Raw genomic sequence first — 22043 nt, forward strand, 5'->3', positions numbered from 1 at the left:
AGGAGCCCCCATTGCTCCCCTCTTGCTGGTAGAACAGCCTGTTTCTGAGCTGTCTCCACACGGTCTTACCTGAGTCCTGTTCCAGTGACACTTGGTGCGAACGACAAAAATCAGAACGATCACAATGACAGTGCTCAGCACTGTGAGAAGAATCCACACATCATAGTCTGGCTGTTGGAGAGAGACAGAAGATCCGTTACCCTGGTAGGAATGAGAGCATGCCAGGCTCCTGATCCCTTCAGACACAGGAGGGGTGCCCGGCCAGACCCACCCTCCCGGCTCTTCACAGGGAAAAGAAAACCGGTCTGAGGTCCTCGCTGCACATCTCAGCCCCTCTTGGTGTCTCAGCTCGCTATGCTTTGCTCTGCAGAGCAAAGGGCCTGAGCCTGGTACCAGATAAAGAGACAAGACATTTCCTTAGATGACTTGGGAGGTTTCAGAGAGAAACTGCCAATGAGCCGAAGGGGCTTTACAACCTTCACTAGCCGTGGGCAGCCTGAGCCACAGAGGAGGAAGAAGGGCTCCATCTGGCTCTTGCAGAGGGCCAGGGTGTCACCTCCCATGGAAGGGAGGCACAGCGTTGCTCCAGTGCTGGAAAGATTGACCTGGAGTGGAAAGGAGAAGGCGGGTATGACATGTTCCTCACCCATGCTGGCTGCTCTTTAACCTCAATCTTCACATGTGCTTCTCGATTCTTGTTCACGACGCCCATCAGAAGCTCAGCATCATGGCCCCGGATCAACACCACAGGCTGACTCAGGCCCCTGGGTTTCCTCAGCTGCAAAGAAACAAACTTGTTCATGAGCTGGCCCAGAGCCCAGCCTGAGACGTGGGTGAGATGGAGATTTATCAACACCCACCATCAAATAAGGTGTGGGGGAATGAGGACTGCGGCCCAGGACAAGAGCTAAATCGCTGCCCAGAACCCATGACATGGGATATTTATTATTGCCCTTCTGCTCCTCTGTCTGCACCAGATGGAAGTGCCTCATCCCCCCACACCCTGGCTCCTGCCCACCTCTCTGCTCTTGCCTCTACTGCTCCCCTCCCTGCCCCTTTCCTGTCCTTGTCCCTGCCTCCTCTACAGACACTGCTTGTCTCTTGCTTTCCTCTTTCAACCTCTTCCCCAAAACCGACAGGCTTCACCTCAGAGAGGGGATGATGCTTCATAACTCTTGCAAAAAAAGAATGAACACCCTGGCGTATCTCACTGCCTTTACCCCGCCTATGAACACCCTGGCGTGTCTCACTGCCTTTACCCCTCCTGTCTCCCGCACCGTACGTTGTCTGTCTCACTTGTAAGCTGTTTGGTGCAGGGCCTTTGCCTTTATACTGTACCTGCTAGTAAAGTGCCTAGCCCAATGCTGGACCTCAGGAATGAGTGAATAAATCCACTATGAAAAGTAATGGGGCCAGTGCCCGTGATCGGGGCCACATTCCTTCTTGTGTACAGTGAGATGGGCACAGTCTCTCTAGCCCAAATCTGAGTTTTCTTCGTTAATTCACCTACATTAGATCCTGGTTAGTCGTTATTTGACATAACTAATGCTGCCTGCCTCATGCCCAGGTCAGCAAAAGCAAGGCCTGCTTCCTCCCATGGACCTAGTGGAGGGTGCTCTTAGCCTGCACGTGTTTCGCCCTGACACAGTGTCCGTGGGGAAGGGTCTAGGGTTCTTCTCACTAAAGCAAAGTGTTCTTTGTAGCCAACAGCCACGTTAGTTTAGACTCACTTCCCATGACTCTAGCACCACAGAAAGTGGAGCCTATTCGTACCTATAGCCTGCAGTTCTCGTTCCACTTAGCCTGGTGCCATTTTGACTGTACGCCAAACACTAGCAACCATCATTGACCACCCACTTACACAACAATAACAGCTACTCCACACAGGTCTGAGACTTGCTCCATGCCATTATTCTGTCACATGGGGTGGGAGGAAGCAGCTCCCTTGGTGTGAGACCAACACAGTTGATCAGCGACAGAGAAAAGAGCCGGCGAACCCTGAGCTCTTTGCACACAGCTGGAGTTCAGAAGTCTACTTGGATTAATTCTGAAGAGCAGCAATCTCTCCTGAGACTGGATTGTCCCACACCTTCCCACTCTCACGTCCTTCACCACCAGCTCTCTCCAGGTGTCTCCCTACCAACCATGCTCTTTCTCTAAACACCTGATGTACCTCCTTGTGCCCTGGCGCTCTCTAGGGACCAGATGTCTCCTTAAGGAACAGATGCTTCTCAGTGACCCTGGGTAAAGTCAGTGTTGTAGATGTTTTACCAGTTGTGAGAGTCTATATGGCTCCCTCATGGGTAACGGTTTGGCTGCTAGCATGAGGACTCTGGAGGGACTGTACTTGGCAAACTCGATGCCCGAACAGTTTGGCTGCACAGAGCAGGGATTGTGTGCAGAAATGCCTGCTTGGACATCTAGTTGTGCGATGGAGCTACCCCATTAGGGAAAGGCTTTGTGCAAACTGGGCTCTCCGTGTTCGGGATGAGCTGGGGAAAGGTCTCTGTTCTATGGTAGGTGTACTGAATGGAGGAGCCAACCTGCACCATCACCCCTTGCCTCAACCCCAGCTCTGTCCCTCCATTTCTGCAGGTCATGGCTGGTATGGAGAAGGGGGAGCCTGGACTGGAGCTGTGTGTATTTCAGGACAGGATGGTATCACTGAAGTTTTCCTGAAGGTATCAATAGCGTTTGTACCTGGTCAGCAGCGCTTTCATCATCTGTGATGTCGAAGAGGATGGCACGAGCCCCCCGCTCCCCTGCTAGCTTTGCCTGTCCAAAAAAACAGACCAAGAACATGAGTGGATACTTTATGTGTTTTGCAAGGCTTGCTAGCCTAGCAGCAAACGCACAAGACCCAGAGGTTAGAAGCTGAAGTCAGCTAGAAACGAGACATGATATTTTAACAATGAAGCAGTGACCCGTTGAAGTAGCTTCCCAGGCGTGGAAGATTTTCCATCACTTGGAGCCTTGAGATTGGCTGTCTCTAAAATATCCACTCCAGCTGGCCCACAAGTGAGGGCCCAATGCAGGGCTTGCTGAGTGACGGTCTCTGGCCTGTGCCATGCAGGAGGGCTGAATGGACAATCAGTGGCCTTCACATCTGTGATTGTTACCGCAGGAGACTTTGTACAGTGTGTGGCTACAGCATGCTCTCTCAGAGCGTTGGTCTACACTGCAGCTTTGCGTGTGCTTCCCAGCCCAGGTAGATGGACACATGCTAGCTCTGCTTGAGGTAGTGCGCTACAAACAGCATTGTAGCTGGGCTTGCATGGATGGCAGCTTGGGCTAACTGTCCAGGGGTCCAGGCGGGTTTGTCCCCCAGCAGCTAGCCTGAGCTGTCGCCTATGCTACCCTCGGCTACACTGATATTTCTAGCATGCTAGTTCCAGCAAAGCTAGCATGTGTCTGTCTACCCGCACTGGGAAGCACACGCCTACCTGCAGTGTAGACATACCCAGGGTTATATACCCATTAGTTCCTAGGTCTCCTTCGTGCCCATTCCCACGTTTGCATCAACACACAAATGTACCATTACTCTACAGTACACAGTGTCCAATGCACACACAATTATACACACAGATACACTCACTTAGGCATCATCACAGCACATGTGCAAACACATGTGAAACACACATGTACATATACCCAGACATTGTCATGCTTACGTATCCATGCACACATTCATGCTTTAATACTTATAACCGTGCTCACATGACACCCACTCACTTACACACACACACACACACACACACACAACCATGCCTGTGTCTGTACACATGTGCATGTACACACACACACTTACACATATACACACACGTCTGCAGGCATGCCCACACACAGCCATGCCTGTGTCTACACATGCACACACACATATACATGTATATACCTACACTTACACACGTTTGCATGCACAGACACACATTTCCTTGCGCGCGCGCGCGCACACACACACACTTCATCATTTCTTCTGATGCTTTCAGTCCAGCACATCCCCACCCCCCTCAGTGCTGAGCTGGGTTTGCATCCTGCAGGCTTACAAGGTGCAAATATGGTGATAGGATGTGAATCCACTTGCTTTCCCCTCTTCCATATAGAAAGCCTCATTTATCCCCCAAAACGAAGGGGGAACTGGATCAGGGTTATTGCACATGAAAAGATCAATGGGGCGTTTCAGCTTCCAAAGACCCAAAAGAAGGGAGGCAGGATGGTGCAGTGGTTAGGGCCCAGGACCTGGGTTCAAGTTCTGACTCTGCCATAGAGTCCGTGTGTGACGTTGAGCAAGTCACCTAGCTGCTCTGTGCCTTAGTGCTTAGCTGTGCAGCAGGGTAACAGCCTTGCCCTGCTCCCAGGGGCTGTCTGGATACACTCATTAAAGCCGGTGAAGCACTCATGTACTATGGTGATGGGGGCCATACCCTAGACAGGAGAAAGAAGAAAAGAGATTGTCAGACACCTTCACCTCCTGCCTGGCCGCCCTGCCCGCTGTGCCTGAGAGGGGAACAGGTGAGATGGAGGAATAGGGAACTGACCTACCACCTGAGAGAGCAGGACAGAAAGCACCAGCAAGGGCTCCATCTACGAGAGCATGGGGAGAGTGTGGTAAGGAGCACGAGGAAGAAGAGCAGCAAGACACCATCAGGGAGCAATGTCCATATGGCAGAGCGAAGGCTGCTTTGGACTAGCCAGTGGGATCTGTTACAGAGGCACATTTCATTGAGCGCTCTTCAGGGTCCCCTCCCTGCATTTCCAGGCAGCTAAGAGGTATTTTTAATGGCTGCGCTCTCTGGTACAGTTGAATGGGAATGTTACGTAACAACTGTAACTCAACGTTGTCAGTCATTTTGGCTGTTTGTAGCTGGGTATAACGTCTCACTCAGCCTACATGGAGAGCTCCTTCCAATTCACACTCTCCAGTAAGTCTCAAAGAGGCTGAAGGGCCAAGCTAGAGAGCGGGGAGATGGAGAAAGGCACTGAGGTTTCAGTGGCTCCCTCTTATGTATCCAGGCACTGACAAATAGAAACCCCTGGAATGGAAGGAGGGGGCCCCTGCCTTGGGAGCCCAGTACGTGCCTCACCCGAGTGTCATCTCCTGGGACACAGCTGGAGAAACAGAGGGGCTGCCGCTGGTGTGCTTTTATGGGATATGATGTGCAAGGGATAATGGGAAGGGTTAAGCTGTGTAAATCATTGCTGGATTGAGGGGGGCGGGAGCAAAGTGCAGAAGTTGCTGGTTGTGGAGGATCATACTGTGGGAAGCTGTTGGTTTGGGGGGATTCCAGTACATAGGTTTCTCATTGGGGGGATGGCAGTCAGGTGGTTGCTGTTTTGGGGGGGATCACAGGGCAGGAGGATGCTGGTACCGGACGAGATCGCAGTGCAGAGTTTGCTGGTTGGGAGGGATCACGATGCAAAGGTTGCTGTTTTGTGTGTGTATGGGGGGAATTGCAGTAAGAGGTTTCCAGGGGCGGGGGTTGGGGCAGGGTAGGGGGAGGATTGCAATGCAGAGGTTGCTGGTTCGTGGAGGATTGCAGTGCAGAGGTTGGTGGCTCGGAGAAGGATTGCAGTGCAGTGGTTGCTGGTTTGAGAGGGATCGCAGTGCAGAGATTACTAGTTTGGGGGGGATCGCAGTGCAGAGGTTGCTGGTTCAGACGAGTGTCGCAGCGCAGAGGTTGCTGATTTGGGGGGAGCGCAGTGCAGTGGTTGCTGGTTTGGAGCGGGATTGCAGTGTAGTGATTGCTGGTTTGGAGCGGGATTGCAGTGCAGAGGTTGCTGGTTTGGAGCGGGATTGCAGTGCAGAGGTTGCTGGTTTGGAGCGGGATTGCAGTGCAGAGGTTGCTGGTTCGGGGGAGGATTGCAGTGCAGAGGTTGCTGGTTCAGAGGGGGGTCGTAGTGCAGCAGTTACTGGTTTGGAGGGATTGCAGTGAAGAGGTTGCTGGTTTGGGTGGGAATTGCAGTGCAGTGGTTGCTGGTTCAGAGGAGTGTCACAGTGCAGTGGTTGCTGATTTCGGGGCGGGGGAGATCGCAGAAGGGACTAGATATCACCTCTGGTTTCTCACTGAGCTCCTTCCCCAACACTTGGCTCCAGAGTCCTCCTCAGCAGCAGGCAGGAGGCATCTGTCTCAGTGCACACAGGCCTAAGGCGATGTGGTAACTGGTCATTCCCTGCCCCTCAGAACTGCTCTCCCCTACATTCAGGAGAAGCACCACTGACACTGGCCTGTGAAGGGCATTATGGCCTTGACTCTGCCCAATGCAGCGTTACAGAGTCCCCCATAATTTACCCTCGCAGTGTGGGACATGATTGGCCACCCACACCAGTTGTCATGGAGGCACCGGACCGATGCTCTGAATGAAGCCAGTCAGGATTGTGGTTTAACATGCCTCCTCTCTCTAAGCTGTCGCCAGGACAAGAAACCTATATGGCTTGGGTCTTCCTGCGTCTGGAGCACTCAGCCGCCCCATCCTCACCATGCGCTTCCCGCAGCGAGTTGGCCTGGATGGGACTCTAGGGAAGCCAAAGGGGCCTGCACCCCAACTTCTCAGTCAGACATGACTCTCAGCCAGCGTGTAAAACAGAAGGTTTATTAGTTGACAGGAAGACAGCATAGAACAGAGTTTGTTAGCACAGAAAGCAGGAGCATACAGTAAAGTCCATGCTCTGGGCTTCCCCCTGGGCCCGAAGCCAGCTCAGACTGACTTACTTCCAGCTTCCCAGCCCACAACACACCCGTTGCCTCTCCGCCAGTCTTCTGTCTCACTTCCTGGGCAAAGTGTTACCTGGTCGCAACCCCCCTCCTGGTTCTCAGGTCATCAGCCATCACAGCTGGGGCCGCCTCACCTGCCCCCGAGGGTCTCAGCAAAAGTCACACACCCTTATTCCCACCAGCTAAGCACTGGTGTAATACACAGGGAAACTGAGGTACACACAGTATCCATGCAAAACAGTAAGACTCACATAGGCTCACATACAACATAAGGAGGAGAACCGCACTTTGTCACATCTCTCCCCCCTTTGAGACTGAACTGAGTGAGGTTACTTTAGCCAGTGACCTGGCAGCTGAAAAAATACTATCCTGCTAATGACCCCATTATGCCTATTGGTAGGTCCAATCTCACTCTCTCCCCCATCTTGTTCCACACCTTGTGCTGTCGTCAGCCACTGCTCATTCACCTTTCTCCCACCCAGACAGCTGAGTGTCTCTGGCTCCTGCATTACCCTGCACTAGGCTTCTCCAGGCTGTCTTTCAAAGCACAGAATGAGATCTCCAGCCTCCTGGGAACTGAAACCTGGCTTAGTGCAATGTGGGCCTCTGGCTCTGAGCACTGGAGCAAACCAAGTGGGATCCCTGGCAAAACTTGTTGTTGGAGTCTCTGATATATGCCATCATGTGCCAGCAATGCCCCTCTGCCATGTACATTGGCCAAACTGGACAGTCTGTACACAAAAGAATTAATGGACACAAATCTGACATCAAGAATTATAACATTTAAAAACCAGTAGGAGAACACTTCAGTCTCCCTGGACACTCAATAACAGACTTAAAAGTGGCAATTCTTCAACAATAAAAACTTCAAAAACAAACTCCAACAAGAAACTGCAGAACTGGAATTAATTTGCAAACTGGACACCATCAAATTAGGCCTGAATAAAGATTGGGAGTGGATGGGTCACTACAAAAACTAATTTCCCCTGCTGATACTCACACCTTCTTGTCAGCTGTTTGAAATGAGCCACCTTGATTACATTGATCTCATTAGCACTACAAAAGTGATTTCCCCCCTTTGATATTCACCCCTTCTTGTCAACTGTTGAGAATAGCCCACTTCCACCTTAATTGAAATTGCCTCATTAGCACTGGCCCCCCCCCGCTGCCCTCCCCACTTGGTAAGGCAACTCCCATCTTTTCATGTGCTATGTATTTATACCTGCCTCTGTATTTTCCACTCCATGCATCTGATGAAGTGGGTTTTAGCCCACGAAATCTTAGGCCCAAATAAATTTGTTAGTCTCTAAGGTGCCACAAGGACTCCTCATTATATGAGAGTCCGTTTGTTTCAATGAGTCTTCCTGTGCAAATGTAAAACAACGAGGAATCCAAGATGTGTCCGCACATGGGGCAGACACGGCCATGTGTTTTTGTCACAGCCTGCTTTTATTAATGGAGATATCCTATCCCCTAGAACTGGAAGGGACCTTAAAAGGTCATCAAGTCCAGGCCCCTGCCTTCACTAGCAGAACCAAGTACTGATTTTTGCCCCAGATCCCTATGTGGCCTCTGCAAGGATTGAACTCACAACGCTGGGTTTAGCAGGCCAATGCTCAAACCACTGAGCTATTCCTCCTTTCTTCAAAGATGCTGCTCTTTGGCTCTTTCTGTTCTGCTGTTCTCGATGGCTTTAACCACAGACCAAGAGGTCTGCCACCATTCTGATCTGTCAGCAGCAGCAGCTTCCCATGTATTCGGGTCAACTTAACCGGAGTGTCCATATATCATTTTTGTTGGCCTCCCAGCATATGTGCTCCCGTTCACAACTGTCCATAAGACCTGGCTTTGGGGAGTTGTGTATCATCCATACATATGAGGTGACCAACCCAGCAAAGTTGTGTCTGAACGCTAGTCACACAGCACTGGTCCAGGACTTTAATGCATAATATCCTGTCCAACCACTTCATGTTACAGATGAGATGCAAAGAGTGCATATGAAAACACTCTAGTTGCTTCTGCTTTAGAGAGTCCATGTTTCACAGCCATAGAGAAGAGTGATTAACACAACTGCACAATAGACACTAATCTTGATGTGACGTCGAATGTCTCTCACATGCCACAGGTGGAGACTAAGTCGACCATAGGCAGAACTGGCTTTAGAAATGCACTGCGTCATTTCATCATTGGTCATAGCAGTATCAGATAAAGTGCTGCCCAGATAGCAAAAGTTTTCTACAGCATTAAGTAGTGTGTGATCCATTGTGATTTCGGGAGCAGAATACATTTTTGCTAGAGCAGGCTGGTAAAGCTTCTGTTTTCTTGAGACTAATAGAGTCCAAATTGTTTTGCCAATCTAGATTCCTGGTAAATACCCCAGCAACGCGTCACTAGTCAGGGGCTAAAGGACGACCTCTGCTCCAGCCCTTACAAATGGGGCATGCACACGTGGGGGGATGCAACACACACAACTTGGAGGGGGCAGGGAGAATTCAGACATGTGTGAAGGTGGGGGAAGGGCTCTCTCACACACACACACACATTAACTCTGTTGGGTGGGTCCTAGCACTGAGTTCAGTAGGGTTCCATTGGCATGACAATGTGTCACCAAAGAGTAACAGAGACAGACCTCGCTAGGCTCTGCCTCAGTGGGTAGGATCTGCCTAGACCACGGCACTTGAGATGTGGGTCCCTGCCTCCATTGCCAGGAGCATGCATTGCTGACCAAATGGGAGGTTGCCCCATAATGTGATGTCATCTCTAGGGTTAGCCTAGACCATCTAGCATATTTTCAAACAAGACTGTCCTTATCCGCGCTAAGGGCAAAATCATCTCTCACAACGTGCTGGCTCCAATGTGACGGTCTACACGGTTCTGACACTGCTTTGTGTCTCCCAGTTTCCATATCTAGTTTGTGGTCACTTGGTGAGCGTTGGCTTTAACTTTGCATATGTCACTCTGGTGAGGGCTCTGTTATTGCAATAGTTTTGTGCAGGGAGCTGTACCAGATCAGCTTGCGGGGGGTTGGGATGTGGAATTCCTCAGGTATTGTAGATTTATAGATTTTGCTCTGAGGTCTTGAACATTTCTGGGCTTTCGGTGGGTGGTTTGTCCACTGGCCAGGCGGGTGGAGTTGTCAAACCGGAAGGTGATGCTACAGGAGGGACACGGCTCTCATTGGGATGCAAGTTTTGGCTCTCTGGTGCTTTGTGGGATGGTGAGTGCTTGCTACACAGACTGCACAGCGGGGCTTAAAGTGTGTGGGGGGGAAGGAGACAATGGGGTTGCAGATCTGGCAAAAATATCATTTAAAACTCAGGTCAGGTCAGTAAGGGGCATGCTCTCGGCACTGCCTGACAAAGCTGCTGCTCCCAGACTATGCTAGACCTGCCACTTTCCCCAAAACACTTCAAGCGCTGCTGCACAAGCCTCTCTGCTCACTGCATGCCGGCTGCACTTCCCCCCGGACTGACAGAGACAGCTACGGGTGTGAAGCCCTCCAGGGTCAGGCATTAGAGGCCACTGTCCCAGGGACTGTGACACCGCTTGGAGCTGTTCCCTGCCAGCCTTGGGGCTGTCTTTGGCAGAGAAGTAGTTAATGGCTGCCTCTTGTGGAAGGAAGGAAGGAAGGTGAACAAAGTGCAGAGCAGGGATGATCTTACTCACGCGGGGTGCTTTGATCTGAGCGTCCTTGGGAGAGCATGTGCAAGCATGTATCTGCCACAACAGGCTTCACAATTACAGTGTGTGCCTCTAGCTGAGGGGCCAGAGGTCAGAGCCAGAGCTTCCCAGCTGTAAGATCAAAGGCAGCCCTCTTGCCCTGTGGCTGCCCTGAAGTCAGAGGCATTCCCCAGCCCAAAAGAGGATGTTACACAGAGAGTGTGCACGTTCAGCTCCCTCTTCCTCCTGGCCAGGCACACACATCCCTCCCTTCTCTCCTGCTTGGGCTGCCGGGGCTCTGGAGAGCCAGGAGCAAGGTTGGGAACGAAGGTGGCAAATCAGAGGCCAGGGGATTAGGGTTGAAGGCTAAGGATCAGAGAAGGGATTGGGAGCTCTAGGGTTTGGTAGAACCAGATTGGGAAACTGGGCGGTGGAATAAGAGGCTCAGAGCAGGCTCTGGATCAGGGAGCGGAGTCATCAAAGGATCCTCAAAGTTTGCCAGTACCTGAGGACAAACAGGACTTTCAGGTAGTGAATTTCACCCAGTGGGAACCAGTCAGCATGCACTGGATAGCAATCACTTCTACAAGGATTTTTCCTGTTAAAGACAGAGAAGATGGAAGAAGCAAGTAACCGGCTGGGCAAACGATTCTTGACAAATAGCTTCTCTGCAAAGGGGATTGTTGGGCATTTGGTTGTTATTCAAAATCATTTGACAAATCTTTGCTGCAAACACTTAGGCCAATGGGCGTCTCACAAATCACTGGCTGCAACTTACTGGTAGCGTGCTGGCAGTTTGTTATCCAGGCCATGTGATTGGTCCCTTCAGCCCCATTCTATTGTTGGTTTCCATGACTGAATGGCCTGATTTCCAGTCACTCTGGATGCAAATCCATACTGGCAGGAGTAGTCCTGAAATTCTGGCTTGCTGTCGCCATCCTTGGAACAAAATCTCACTCGCCGTCACAGAAAAGAAACACACAAGAACGGCTGCAAACACAAGTGCAGCAAAGGGGCAGGTGAATAATTCCTCACAGTATCTGCCCAACTCTTCAATTAACTCTCCCTGTGCATCTTAATCACCTTGGCTATTGATTTTCAGGTTTGGATGCCTCAGTACTGGAAGGAGTTCAGAGAAGAGGACCAGGAATGATCAGGTGGCTGGAAGGAGTGACTCACAGGGCAAGACTGAAAGGGCTGATTGTGTATTGCTTGGCTGAGTGACAGCGAGGGTGGAGATCATGATAACATTTTACAAAGGGCTATTCTTATCATCATTTATATAGTGCTGCAATTATATCTGCAATGGTCCACCACAGGAAACAAAAGCGACAGCCCCTTCCTCAGACAGCATGAGCGGATACAGTACAAAATACCGCAGCACAGAATGGTGTGCGGCTTGCACCGACACGATGCTTCCCGCTTCCCAGAACCAGGAGTCCCGTGGAGCGAGAGGATGTGTGTTGAATACAGAGCAGGAGGCTGTTCCACCAGCGGCATGTAAGGAGTCGGGATGAAGGGGAAGAGAGCGATCAAGAATGAAGCTTGGGAGGACTGTAGAGCAGGGAGATGTTTGGACAGTGGGCAGAGCCTGCCGACTGATGGCTGAGTAGCTTGGCCCTGATGGGGAAGCCAGCGAAGGGCCTGAGGGAGCTGGGGAGGCACAGTCTGAGTGGTGCACAGAGACATGACCTCTGCCAGCAGAGGGGAACTAAAACCTGATTTACTGAACGCTGCTGTGGACGCATCTGCCCATACGACAGGGCTGAGCTACACTCGTTGTTGGGCTTCTTTGATTCAGGGCCCCACTTTGTCACTGCCAAATGCCAGGAGTGAGGTTTCATAGACCAGCGCAGGGAGAGTGACAGTCATGTTAACTGGTCAAGCAGGATCTCAGGCAAAGTCCAGCCCTAGTCAAATTCAGTCCTGAAAGCAAAATGTAGCCCCCAAATGGGGCAGTGCCTCATGAGAAGAGTCATTCCCTGTGGCCTCCGACAGAGCCCAGCACTGCTGACTTCCCCTGGTGGCAGGAAAGAAGGGGGGGATATGACCCCTCCAGTCACCCTGGCAGTCCCCCCCAACCAGTGGGAGGAGGGAAGATCACAGCAATCCCCAGCAGCCAATGAGAGGGCAGAAGCCAGCCAGGCAGACAGGTGCAGAGCTCGGGAAAGCCAAAGGAGGAGCGAATGGCTCGGCCTTACAGGGGGTCTCCCGGCCGCGGCCAGCCCAGTGCTCCAGGCCCCGCACCTGGCCAGTCTGTAACGCCGGCCTGCAGACCGGCCTCCGGCGGGGACAATCTGCTCCTCCTGCCACAGCCTACCAGCCACAGGACACAGCCCAGCTCTCCGGCCACAGCGGCTCGGGATTTGGATCCAGAGACCAGACCTGCCTGCAACTGAGCCCGCGGGTTCCAGGCTTTACAGACTGTCAGCACCGTTCAGGGAGGGAGCGGGCGGCCTGTCCCTCTCCAGCGATCCCCGGGGAGGGCCTTCTGGCCTGCACCGCTCTCCTGACCGCTCAGCCAGAAAAGGAACCTGCGTGAGTCCCCTGGAGTACAGTTAGATCGGTCGTTAGGGCTTAATCTTGCAGCAGGAAAGTACATGGCATCTGCAATAGGACAAGACCTGCACTGCCAGGTCCCTGGATGATAAAGTGTGTTTCTAATGGCATCTCCTCAGAGGCCTGCAGCGTGTCCCCATGTGCACCCCCAGGTACCTGGGGGTCAGATAGAACAGAGGGGGAGACACTGGTGGGTCGGAACACTGGGGAGTGTGTGGTCACATGACCTAGTGCCCTTGCCAGCATCGCTTTCAGTAATTAACAAGCATTGAGACATCTTAATCGTTTAAATCTTTTACTAGTGTATATTTCTCTGTAATCAGACCCTTATATATAGTTCCTAGTTATTGTCTTTAGTCTGTTTGCTGTGTGAGTTTGAATTATTTGTGAGTGAAATGTGGTAGTCACGGCCTCACGGTGCTTAGCCCCTCGTCTCACTGTAGGCACAGCTAAGCAGCTTTATTCTTAGCACACCAGGAGGAAGAGTTGGGCACCTCCCAGCAGCACCATGAGATGAGCCCATGCGACAGAAAAGACTGGAGGTCCCCTCTCCTGTTTTCACATCAGGCAGGTACTAAGCCAGCGCCGAAAGGGGACTTACAAAAACAATGTTTGCAACACATGCGAGTGACTCTACACTGGGCTCTGCACTTACCCCGAGACCTAGTAATGGTAAAGAAAGTAGAGTTGCATTTGCTTCAGGAATGTTATCACCGTGAGACAGAAAGAAAGGACCAGTAACAGGACAGGAAGAATTAGTATGTTACTGGGCAGTGCTACATTGCTGAACTTCCCCACCTGATCGCTGTGCACAACTAGTGTTCCCGTCCAAGGTTCAGCAAAAGCCATCGCTATGGGCACAACCCTTACCTACGGGAACTGATTTCAACTTCCAAAGAAAGTATCACCTGATGTGAGAGACTGTACTGCGGCTTTCATTCTCTGTGCCTTACAAACATTGCGGAGTTCATCCTCCCGCCGCCTGGGAGGTAACGCACTGCTGTGACCCCCCTTACACAGATGGGAACTACGGCACAGAATGTTCAGAACTGCTCAGCGCCCACAACAGGGGCAGATTTTCACAGAGGCTCAGCACGTCGGTCTCGTACAACGGGAGCTGCTGGGTGTTGTGCACTTTTTAAAATCCCTTTATTTAGGTGCCGAAATGGGAGCTGGGCACTTGACATCCCAGGTCCGGCTGTGGGTGCTGACCACTTCAGTCTGGCTCTAAATGCATTTCAAATGCAGCCCCATGCAACTTCCCCAAAGTGCCACAGAAAGGCTATGCCAGAGCAGCGACAGAACGCTGATCGGTTGCTAAGGCTGTCAAGCGATTAAAAAAATTAATCGTGATTAATCGCACTGTTACACAATAATAGAATACCATTTATTTAAATACGTTTGGATGTTTTCTACATTTTCAAATATATTGATTTCAGTTACAACACAGAATACAAGTGTACAATACTCACTTTATATTTATTTTTACTACAACTATTTGCACTGTAAAAAAACAAAAGAAATAGGTGAATTGAAAAATACTAAGTACAGTCGTGCAATCTCTTTATCATGAAAGTTGAACTTACAAATGCAGAATTATGTACAAAAAAACCTGCACTCAAAAATAAAACAATGTAAAAATGTAGAGCGTACAAGTCCACTCAGTTCTACTTCTTGTTCAGCCAATCGCCCAGACAAACAAGTTTGTTTACATTTACAGGAGACAAAGCTGCCCACTTCTTGTTTACAATGTCACCTGAAAGTGAGAACTGGCGTTCTCATAGCACTGTTGTAGCGAGCATCGCAAGATATTTACATACCAGATGCGCTAAAGATTCGTGTCCTTTCATGCTTCAACCACCATTCTAGGGGACAGGTGTCCATGCTGATGACAGGTTCGGCTCGATAACAAGCCAGAGCAGTGCGGACCGACATGTTCATTTTCATCATCTGAGTCAGATGCCACCAGCAGAAGGTTGATTTTCCTTTTTGGTGGTTCGGCTTCTGTAGTTTCTGCATCGGATTGTTGCTCTTTTAAGACTTCTGAAAGCATGCTCCACACCTCGTCCCTCTCAGATTTTGGAAGGCACTTCAGATTCTTAAACCTTGGGTCGAGTGCTGTAGCTATCTTATCTCACATTGGTACCTTCTTTGCGTTTTGTCAAATCTGCAGTGAAAGTGTTCTTAAAATGAACAACACGTGCTGGGTCATCATCCAAGACTGCTATAACATGAAATATATGGCAGAATGCAGGTACATACAATTCTCCCTCAAAAGGTTCAGTCACAAATTTAATTAACAATATTTTTTTTAACACACGTCACCAGTATGGAAGCATGTCCTCTGGAATGGTGTCCAAAGCATGAAGGGGCATACGAATGTTTAGCATATCTGGCACGTAAATACCTTGCAATGCGGCTACAGAAGTGCCATGCGAACGCTTATTCTCACTTTCTGGTGACATTGTAAGTAAGAAGAGGGCAGCAGCAGCATCTACTGTAAATGTAAACAAACTTGTTTGTCTGAGCAATTGGCTGAACAAGAAGTAGGACTGAGTGGACTTGTAGGCTCTGAAGTTTTAAATTGTTTTGTTTTTGAGTGAAGTTATGTAACAAAAAAAAAAAATCTACATTTGTAGGTTGCACTTTCAGGATAAAGAGATTGCACTACAGTACTTGTATGAGGTGAATTAAAAAATACTATTTCTTTTGTTTATCATTTTTACAGTGCAAATATGTATAATAAAAAATAATATACACTTTGATTTCAGTTACACCACAGAATACAATATATATGAAAATGTAGACAAACATCCAGCCCAGGGTCCCACGCCCTGAGAGGGCCTGAAGCCCGGAATCCCAATTTTTCTAGGCGGGGAGGTAACGCTTTTTTTTTATGTCCAAAGTGGGTCGGCAGCACAAAAAGGTTGAGAAATCCTGAGTTAAAGTGAAAGTCACCAGCTAGTGCAGAGGAAAGACGAGCCCACTGCTCTAGAGCAGCAGTTCTCAAACTTTTGCAACCCGAGGACCCCCATTTTGATTTAAAAAAATTTGGGGACACCCCAAAACCCCCCACTCAGCCCCTGCCCCACCCCTTCTCCGAAGCCCCGCCCCTTCTCACTCTATGCCCCCTTCCTCCATCGCTCATTCTCCCCCACCCTCACTCACTTTCACCAGGCTGGGGCAGGGGGTTGGGATGCAGGAGGGGGTGTGGGGTGCAGGGTCTGGGAGGGAGTTTGGGTGCAGGGGGGGTTCAGGCTCTGGGCTGGGGAAGGGGGTTGGGCACACTGCTCACTAGCAGAAGAGGGATCCAGGATGATGGACATTTGCCATGGGTAAACTGGGGGCGGAAAAATCTCTGTTACATTCTCTGTTGCAAAGATCCATCACATTAGCTTCATTAATTGGACATAGGACTTGGCTGCCACAACTTGCATCACTTACCAGTGTGGGGCTTCCTTATATCCTAGATAACTTTGGTCATGGAATCTCTGAGCCCTGCCTGGACAGACTCAGCAAGCAGCAAGCATTGGACCTGACCCCTCCAAGCGCTGAAGCCAAGAGTTGTTCTCTGCACGTCTACGAGATACTCAGTGCCTAGTGGCAAAGACCCACTGAAAGAGGCCAAGCGGGAAAGAAAAGGGGCAGCACCCAACTCCTCAGCTGAGCAAGTGAGGAGCAGAAAGGCGTAATTCCCCCTCTCACAGTGAAAAACATCATAACAGACTAATAATTGAGGACAGAGTAAAACCACAGAAAACAGGCTATAAACATCAGAGGCCCAGTGCTGTCACCTGACTCATGCTGATAGTACCTTATGCCAGGGAAATCAGAGGGACGCCTCGGTGACTACGGTACAGCCTCATGTGAGTGGGGACTGGGCTCATAATGGCTAAGAAATAAGTTGCTAAGCAGAGCCTCTCCCAGAAGAGAAACAGTCCATTCTAAGGTTGCAAAAGACACTCGTCAAAATAGGGTGTCTCTACATTGCAAGCTCTTTGTGCAGGCCCTTCATTTCACTCATCTTGGAAAGCTTGCCTGCAATGCTGCGCACAAATGTGAAATAAGAATAAATTCTGTATAAAAAACTAAGTGAGGAGGCTGTCAAGGTTCATAGAATCATAGAATCTCAGGGTTGGAAGGGACCTCAGGAGGTCATCTAGTCCAACCCCCTGCTCAAAGCAGGACCAATTCCCAACTAAATCATCCCAGCCAGGGCTTTGTCAAGCCAGGCCTTAAAAACCTCTAAGGAAGGAGATTCCACCACCTCCCTAGGTAACCAATTCCAGTGCTTCACCACCCTCCTAGTGAAATAGTGTTTCCTAATATCCAACCTAGACCTCCCCCACTGCAACTTGAGACCATTGCTTCTTGTTCTGTCATCTGCCACTACTGAGAACAGTCTAGATCCATCCTCTTTGGAACCCCCCTTCAGGTAGCTGAAAGCAGCCATCAAATCCCCCCTCATTCTTCTCTTCTGCAGACTAAACAATCCCAGTTCCCTCAGCCTCTCCTCATAAGTCATGTGTTCCACCCTCCTAATCATTTTTGTTGCCCTCCTCTGGACTCTTTCCAATTTTTCCACATCCTTCTTGTAGTGTAGGGCCCAAAACTGGACACAGTACTCCAGATGAGGCCTCACCAATGCTGAATAAAGGGGAATGATCACATCCCTCGATCTGCTGGCAATGCCCCTACTTATACAGCCCAAAATGCCGTTAGCCTTCTTGGCAACAAGGGCACACTGTTGACTCATATCCAGCTTCTCATCCACTATAACTCCTAGGTCCTTTTCTGCAGAACTGCTGCCTAGCCACTCGGTCCCTAGTCTGTAACAGTGCATGGGATTCTTCCGTCCTAAGTGCAGGACTCTGCACTTGTCCTTGTTGAACCTCATCATATTTCTTTTGGCCCAATCTTCTAATTTGTCTAGGTCCCTCTGTATCCTATCCCTACCCTCCAGCATATCTACCACTCCTCCCAGTTTAGTGTCATCTGCAAACTTGCTGAGAGTGCAGTCCACGCCATCCTCCAGATCATTGATGAAGATATTGAAAAAAAACGGCCCCAGGACCGACCCTTGGGGCACTCCGCTTGAAACCGGCTGCCAACTAGACATGGAGCCATTGATCACTACCCGTTGAGCCCGACAATCTAGCCAGCTTTCTATCCACCTTATAGTCCATTCATCCAGCCCATACTTTAACTTGCTGGCAAGAATACTGTTCCAAACAGAACCATTGAAAATTCAAGAAAATGCTGCCATAAAGCTCCGTGTTCTGCCTTAATGCTGCCCTCTTGTGTGTATGCTGGATTCACAGAGTTTAAAGCCAGAGGGGACCACTAGCGCTTGTGGTCTGACCTCCTGTATAATACAGGCCATCACGTTTCACCCCATTGCCCCTGTATAGGGCCCAATCATTTGTGTTTCACTGAAGCATCTTCCAGAAAGTCGTCCAGTTTGGATTAGAAGACACCAAGAAACAGAATCCACCACTTCCTTTCCAAACTGTCTCCAACAGTTAATCCCTCTCGTTGTTAAATATTTGTGCCTTATTTCCAATTTGGATTTGTCTGGCTTTAACTTCCAGCCCCTGAGTCTTGCTCTGCCTTTCTCTGCTAAAGAATTGCAATACCAGCTTTCATTACAGGACCACAGATGATGTTTTCCAGGGATCTTGCCTCATTCAGTGCACAGGATAAATGGTGCAAAATATAATCCTTGCGCTGCGACGTGTGGCCCTAGTGGCTGTGGCTGACGTCTGTTGGGCACATAGAACTGACTGGAGCGGGCAGGAGAGCACACAGCGTGTGTGGAAGGGCAGCAGCGGGTGGGGAGTGGGTAAGCTGTGGAGAGGAGCAGGGTTTCCTTGTGATGCTGGCTAAGGGTCACCTGTCCTGAAGAACCCAGGCTCAGATTATGAAAACGTTACACTGTTTACAAGGCTGTTCAGTCCCAAGTGCCATGAAGTTTGGATACCAGGGCCAGCCGGGCCCCCAGGTGCAGGAACAGACTGGCTCAGAGCCCCTCCAATGGGACCAGAAACCAGATCAGTCCTCCTGCCAAGGGAACAGAGACTCCTCCTGCATTCCCCTTATTTCTGCCTGTCCCTTTATCCCCATGGCCCAGGCCGTTTCCGTTCAGCGCGTTTATGCACATACCTTGTTGGCCAATGACAGACAGGGGTGCAGATCTCGATCGGGCCGCTCGAGTTTGACAATGGTGACAAAGCCGGAGCCGGTGTGCTCGTCCTCACTGGTGTTACACAGAGACAGCGGGTGGAACTGTGGGCACAAAGAGGAGGGAACTCAGATCTCATTGAACACAATGGGCGTGTCAGTTTTCCTGCTAGGTCTAGGTAGTGCACGGGATCCCTAAGCTGACATGCAAGGAGCTGAGCAGGGTCAGGCAATTAGTCCAGTGACCAGGTGGGATTTACACACTGTGGCGTACCCCTGCCCACAACCAGTACACCAGGCCATGCCCGCCGATCTCAGCCATTGCACAGCACATGGGAAGAGGGTCTCCATCAGCCAGGAGCCAAGCCCAGGGGGGGTGCAGGTGCTTTTGCAGATCAGGTCTCACTTAGAAACTCCTTCACAAAGCAGCAAACTCCAGTGCATTGCCCAGTGCAGCGAGAGCTGGGCTAATGAAGCCTGAGGTAGGGCAGGAGCCTGCTGCTCTAAGCTTTGCACTCACTAACCAGCCTTTGCTGTTTGGCTGGCGTTGGAGGCAACACTTCTTAAGTGGGGTGAGTGCCCAAGAGCGGCAGTGGGGGCGGGGGATGAGTAGAAAAGCACCGGTTACCATGCCCTGGTGTCAGCTCAAGGGGTCCCACAGCAGGAACTGGAACGCCCGGCTCAATCCCCTACAGGCAGCACATGATCTGATTGGAACCGTTCATCCAAAGGTCCCAACATGCTTTGCCACTCTCAGTTCTTCCAACTACCCGCTCCCCAGGAACCAGGTCGCTATCATCATCCCATGTTACAGAGGCAGGTAGGGGCTTGTCCAAAGTCACAGAGTCAGTGGCAGAGCCAAGGGTAGACCCCAGGAGTCCTGATGGCTGGTTCCCCCTACTCTGACCACTAGACCACTCTGCCTCTTAGATTAACGGCTTTTAACTGTTCTGGAGCATGTGACTAAAATCGCATGGAGGCAGCCTCCCTCCCTCCCTCCCCAGTCCTGGACCCAAAGCCACACAGACCACATGTATAAAGGCAAATTGCCTTTGAGTTCACAACCGCGTCAGTCACTGAGGCAAAACCGCTTGAGACCCACTGGGACCAACTCCATCCCTGATATGCAAACTGCAGCTACAGACATCTCCCGGTGCGAATCAGCCTCGTGAGAGGATGCAAGTCACTGGTGCCTCCGTGGCTTGGTGGGCTCCCACCTGCATAGTGGCCACAGAACCCCAGTGCTTGTTATCCAGCCGTGCAGGAACAGGGACATGAAGGGGGTGTAAGGAACAGAAGGGCACAGCTGGAATTGCTGGGGCAGGCACAGCTGCATGCGTTCTGGGGCCATAAGGCATGGGGCCAACTCACAACAGCCTATTGTCTGAGATGCACATCCTGCCTCTTGCCTGGCCAGAGTTATGTGCGACAGGGGCCTGTTTCCCACTCAAACTCGCTGTACCACCCTTTATGTGTCTGGGATCCAGCCAGGCCACCCAGGGCGCTCAGTTTCATATCTGGCCACCTATGAATCAAGCCATTTTTTCTCATAATGACATCCCAGGAGGGCTCTTCTCAGGTCACTTGTTGCTGAGAGTAGAAAGGAAGGATGGTCTTGTGGCAAAGAAACTGACTAAATTCAACCCTTGGCTTTACTACAACCTTCCCGTGACCTTGGGCAATCCTATCTTGCTGCAGCTCAGCTCCCGGTCTGTGAAATCCTGCCCCACCCCCGGGTGTTGTGTGGGTAAATTATTGTGGGAGAGGTGCTTAGATGTTATGAAATAAGAAAAGTGTCTAAATACGTAGGATACTGGAGAATAAAAGCTTTTTTAGCACACTAAGACATTGGAGTAAGGGAAATAAGTGGGAGAGTTCAGTGAACAAACCACAAAGAATGAGGAGGATTATGAATTTGGGCAAGATTCTCAGACCTGAGGGAAGGTTGCCAACCCTCTAGGATTGTCCTGGAGTGTCCAGGAATTAAAGATTCATCTTTAATTAAAGATTATGTCATGTGATAAAACCTCCAGGAATACATCCAACCAAAATTGACAACCCTTCAATATGGCTGCATGCAAAGAAGGCTTGTGTGAGCCACAGCAAATTCTGCTGCAAGGGCCTTGCCCTCTGTGGCATTCAGTGCTGCAGATTCTGCAAACTTAAAAGTAGGAGGATGAATCCTGGCCCTGTCCACGGCTGTAACCAGCCAGCTGGGGGAGAGTGCCCCAGCCCAGGCACTGCCTCTCCCCCATGCAAGATACAAGCTCTCATGCGGGGGGCATATTGGGGGTGAGCTAGAGGCAGAAGTGGATGGCGGCATAGACAGTACATGCTCTACTCTGGCCAGAGAAGTTGCCATAACTTGCAACCTGCCTGACGGCTGTTGATTTCTGAGCCTTTAGGTGAGCGGTTTTCAAGCGTTTTTTCTGGGGACCCAGTTGAAGAATATTGTTGATGCCCACGACCCAACATAGCTGGGGGTGAGGGGTTCAGAGTGTGGGAGGGGGCTCTGGGCTGGGGCCGGGAATGAGGGGTTTGGGGTGCAGGAAGGGGTTCCAGGTTTGGGGGGCTCAGGGCTGGTGATTGGGGTGCGGACTTACCTCCGGTGGTTCCTGGTCAGGGGCACAGCCAGGGTGCAGAGGCAGACTTCCCGCCTGTCCTGGCACCGCGGACAGCGCTGCGCCCCAGAAGTGGCCAGCAGCAGGTCCGGCTCCTAGGTGGAGGTGCGCAAGCGGCTTTGCACGACTCTCACCCACAGGCACCACCCCCACTCCCTCCCCCCAGTTCCCCAGAGCCGGTGCTCGGGGCAGGGGGCAGCGTGTGGAGTCCCATGGCCACCCTGCCTAGAAGCCGGACCCACTGCTGGCCGCTTCCGGGGCACAGCGCAGTGTCGAAACAGGTAGGCACTAGCCTGCCTTAGCCAGGCAGCAC

At 50.8% G+C, this 22043-nt stretch overlaps 1 protein-coding gene across 3 annotated transcripts in view; it reads right to left on the minus strand.

Moving 5' to 3' along the window:
- Window positions 1-22043, minus strand: part of RNF43 (ring finger protein 43) — a 128528-nt gene that overhangs the window by 33574 nt on the left and 72911 nt on the right. Inside the window, exons 2-5 of one of the 3 annotated variants that reach the window (XM_054008065.1) lie at window positions 19092-19214; window positions 2701-2775; window positions 647-778; window positions 70-171 (exon numbers count right to left, since the gene is read on the minus strand). In XM_054008065.1, the coding sequence (XP_053864040.1) occupies window positions 70-171; window positions 647-778; window positions 2701-2775; window positions 19092-19214 (432 nt within the window). The remainder of the gene's footprint in view (window positions 1-69; window positions 172-646; window positions 779-2700; window positions 2776-19091; window positions 19215-22043) is intronic. The other 2 variants (XM_054008066.1, XM_054008068.1) reach the window with 2 other exon arrangements.

The sequence above is a fragment of the Malaclemys terrapin genome, chromosome 18 (genome assembly GCF_027887155.1).
Source record: "Malaclemys terrapin pileata isolate rMalTer1 chromosome 18, rMalTer1.hap1, whole genome shotgun sequence".
NCBI lineage: Eukaryota > Metazoa > Chordata > Testudines > Emydidae > Malaclemys > Malaclemys terrapin.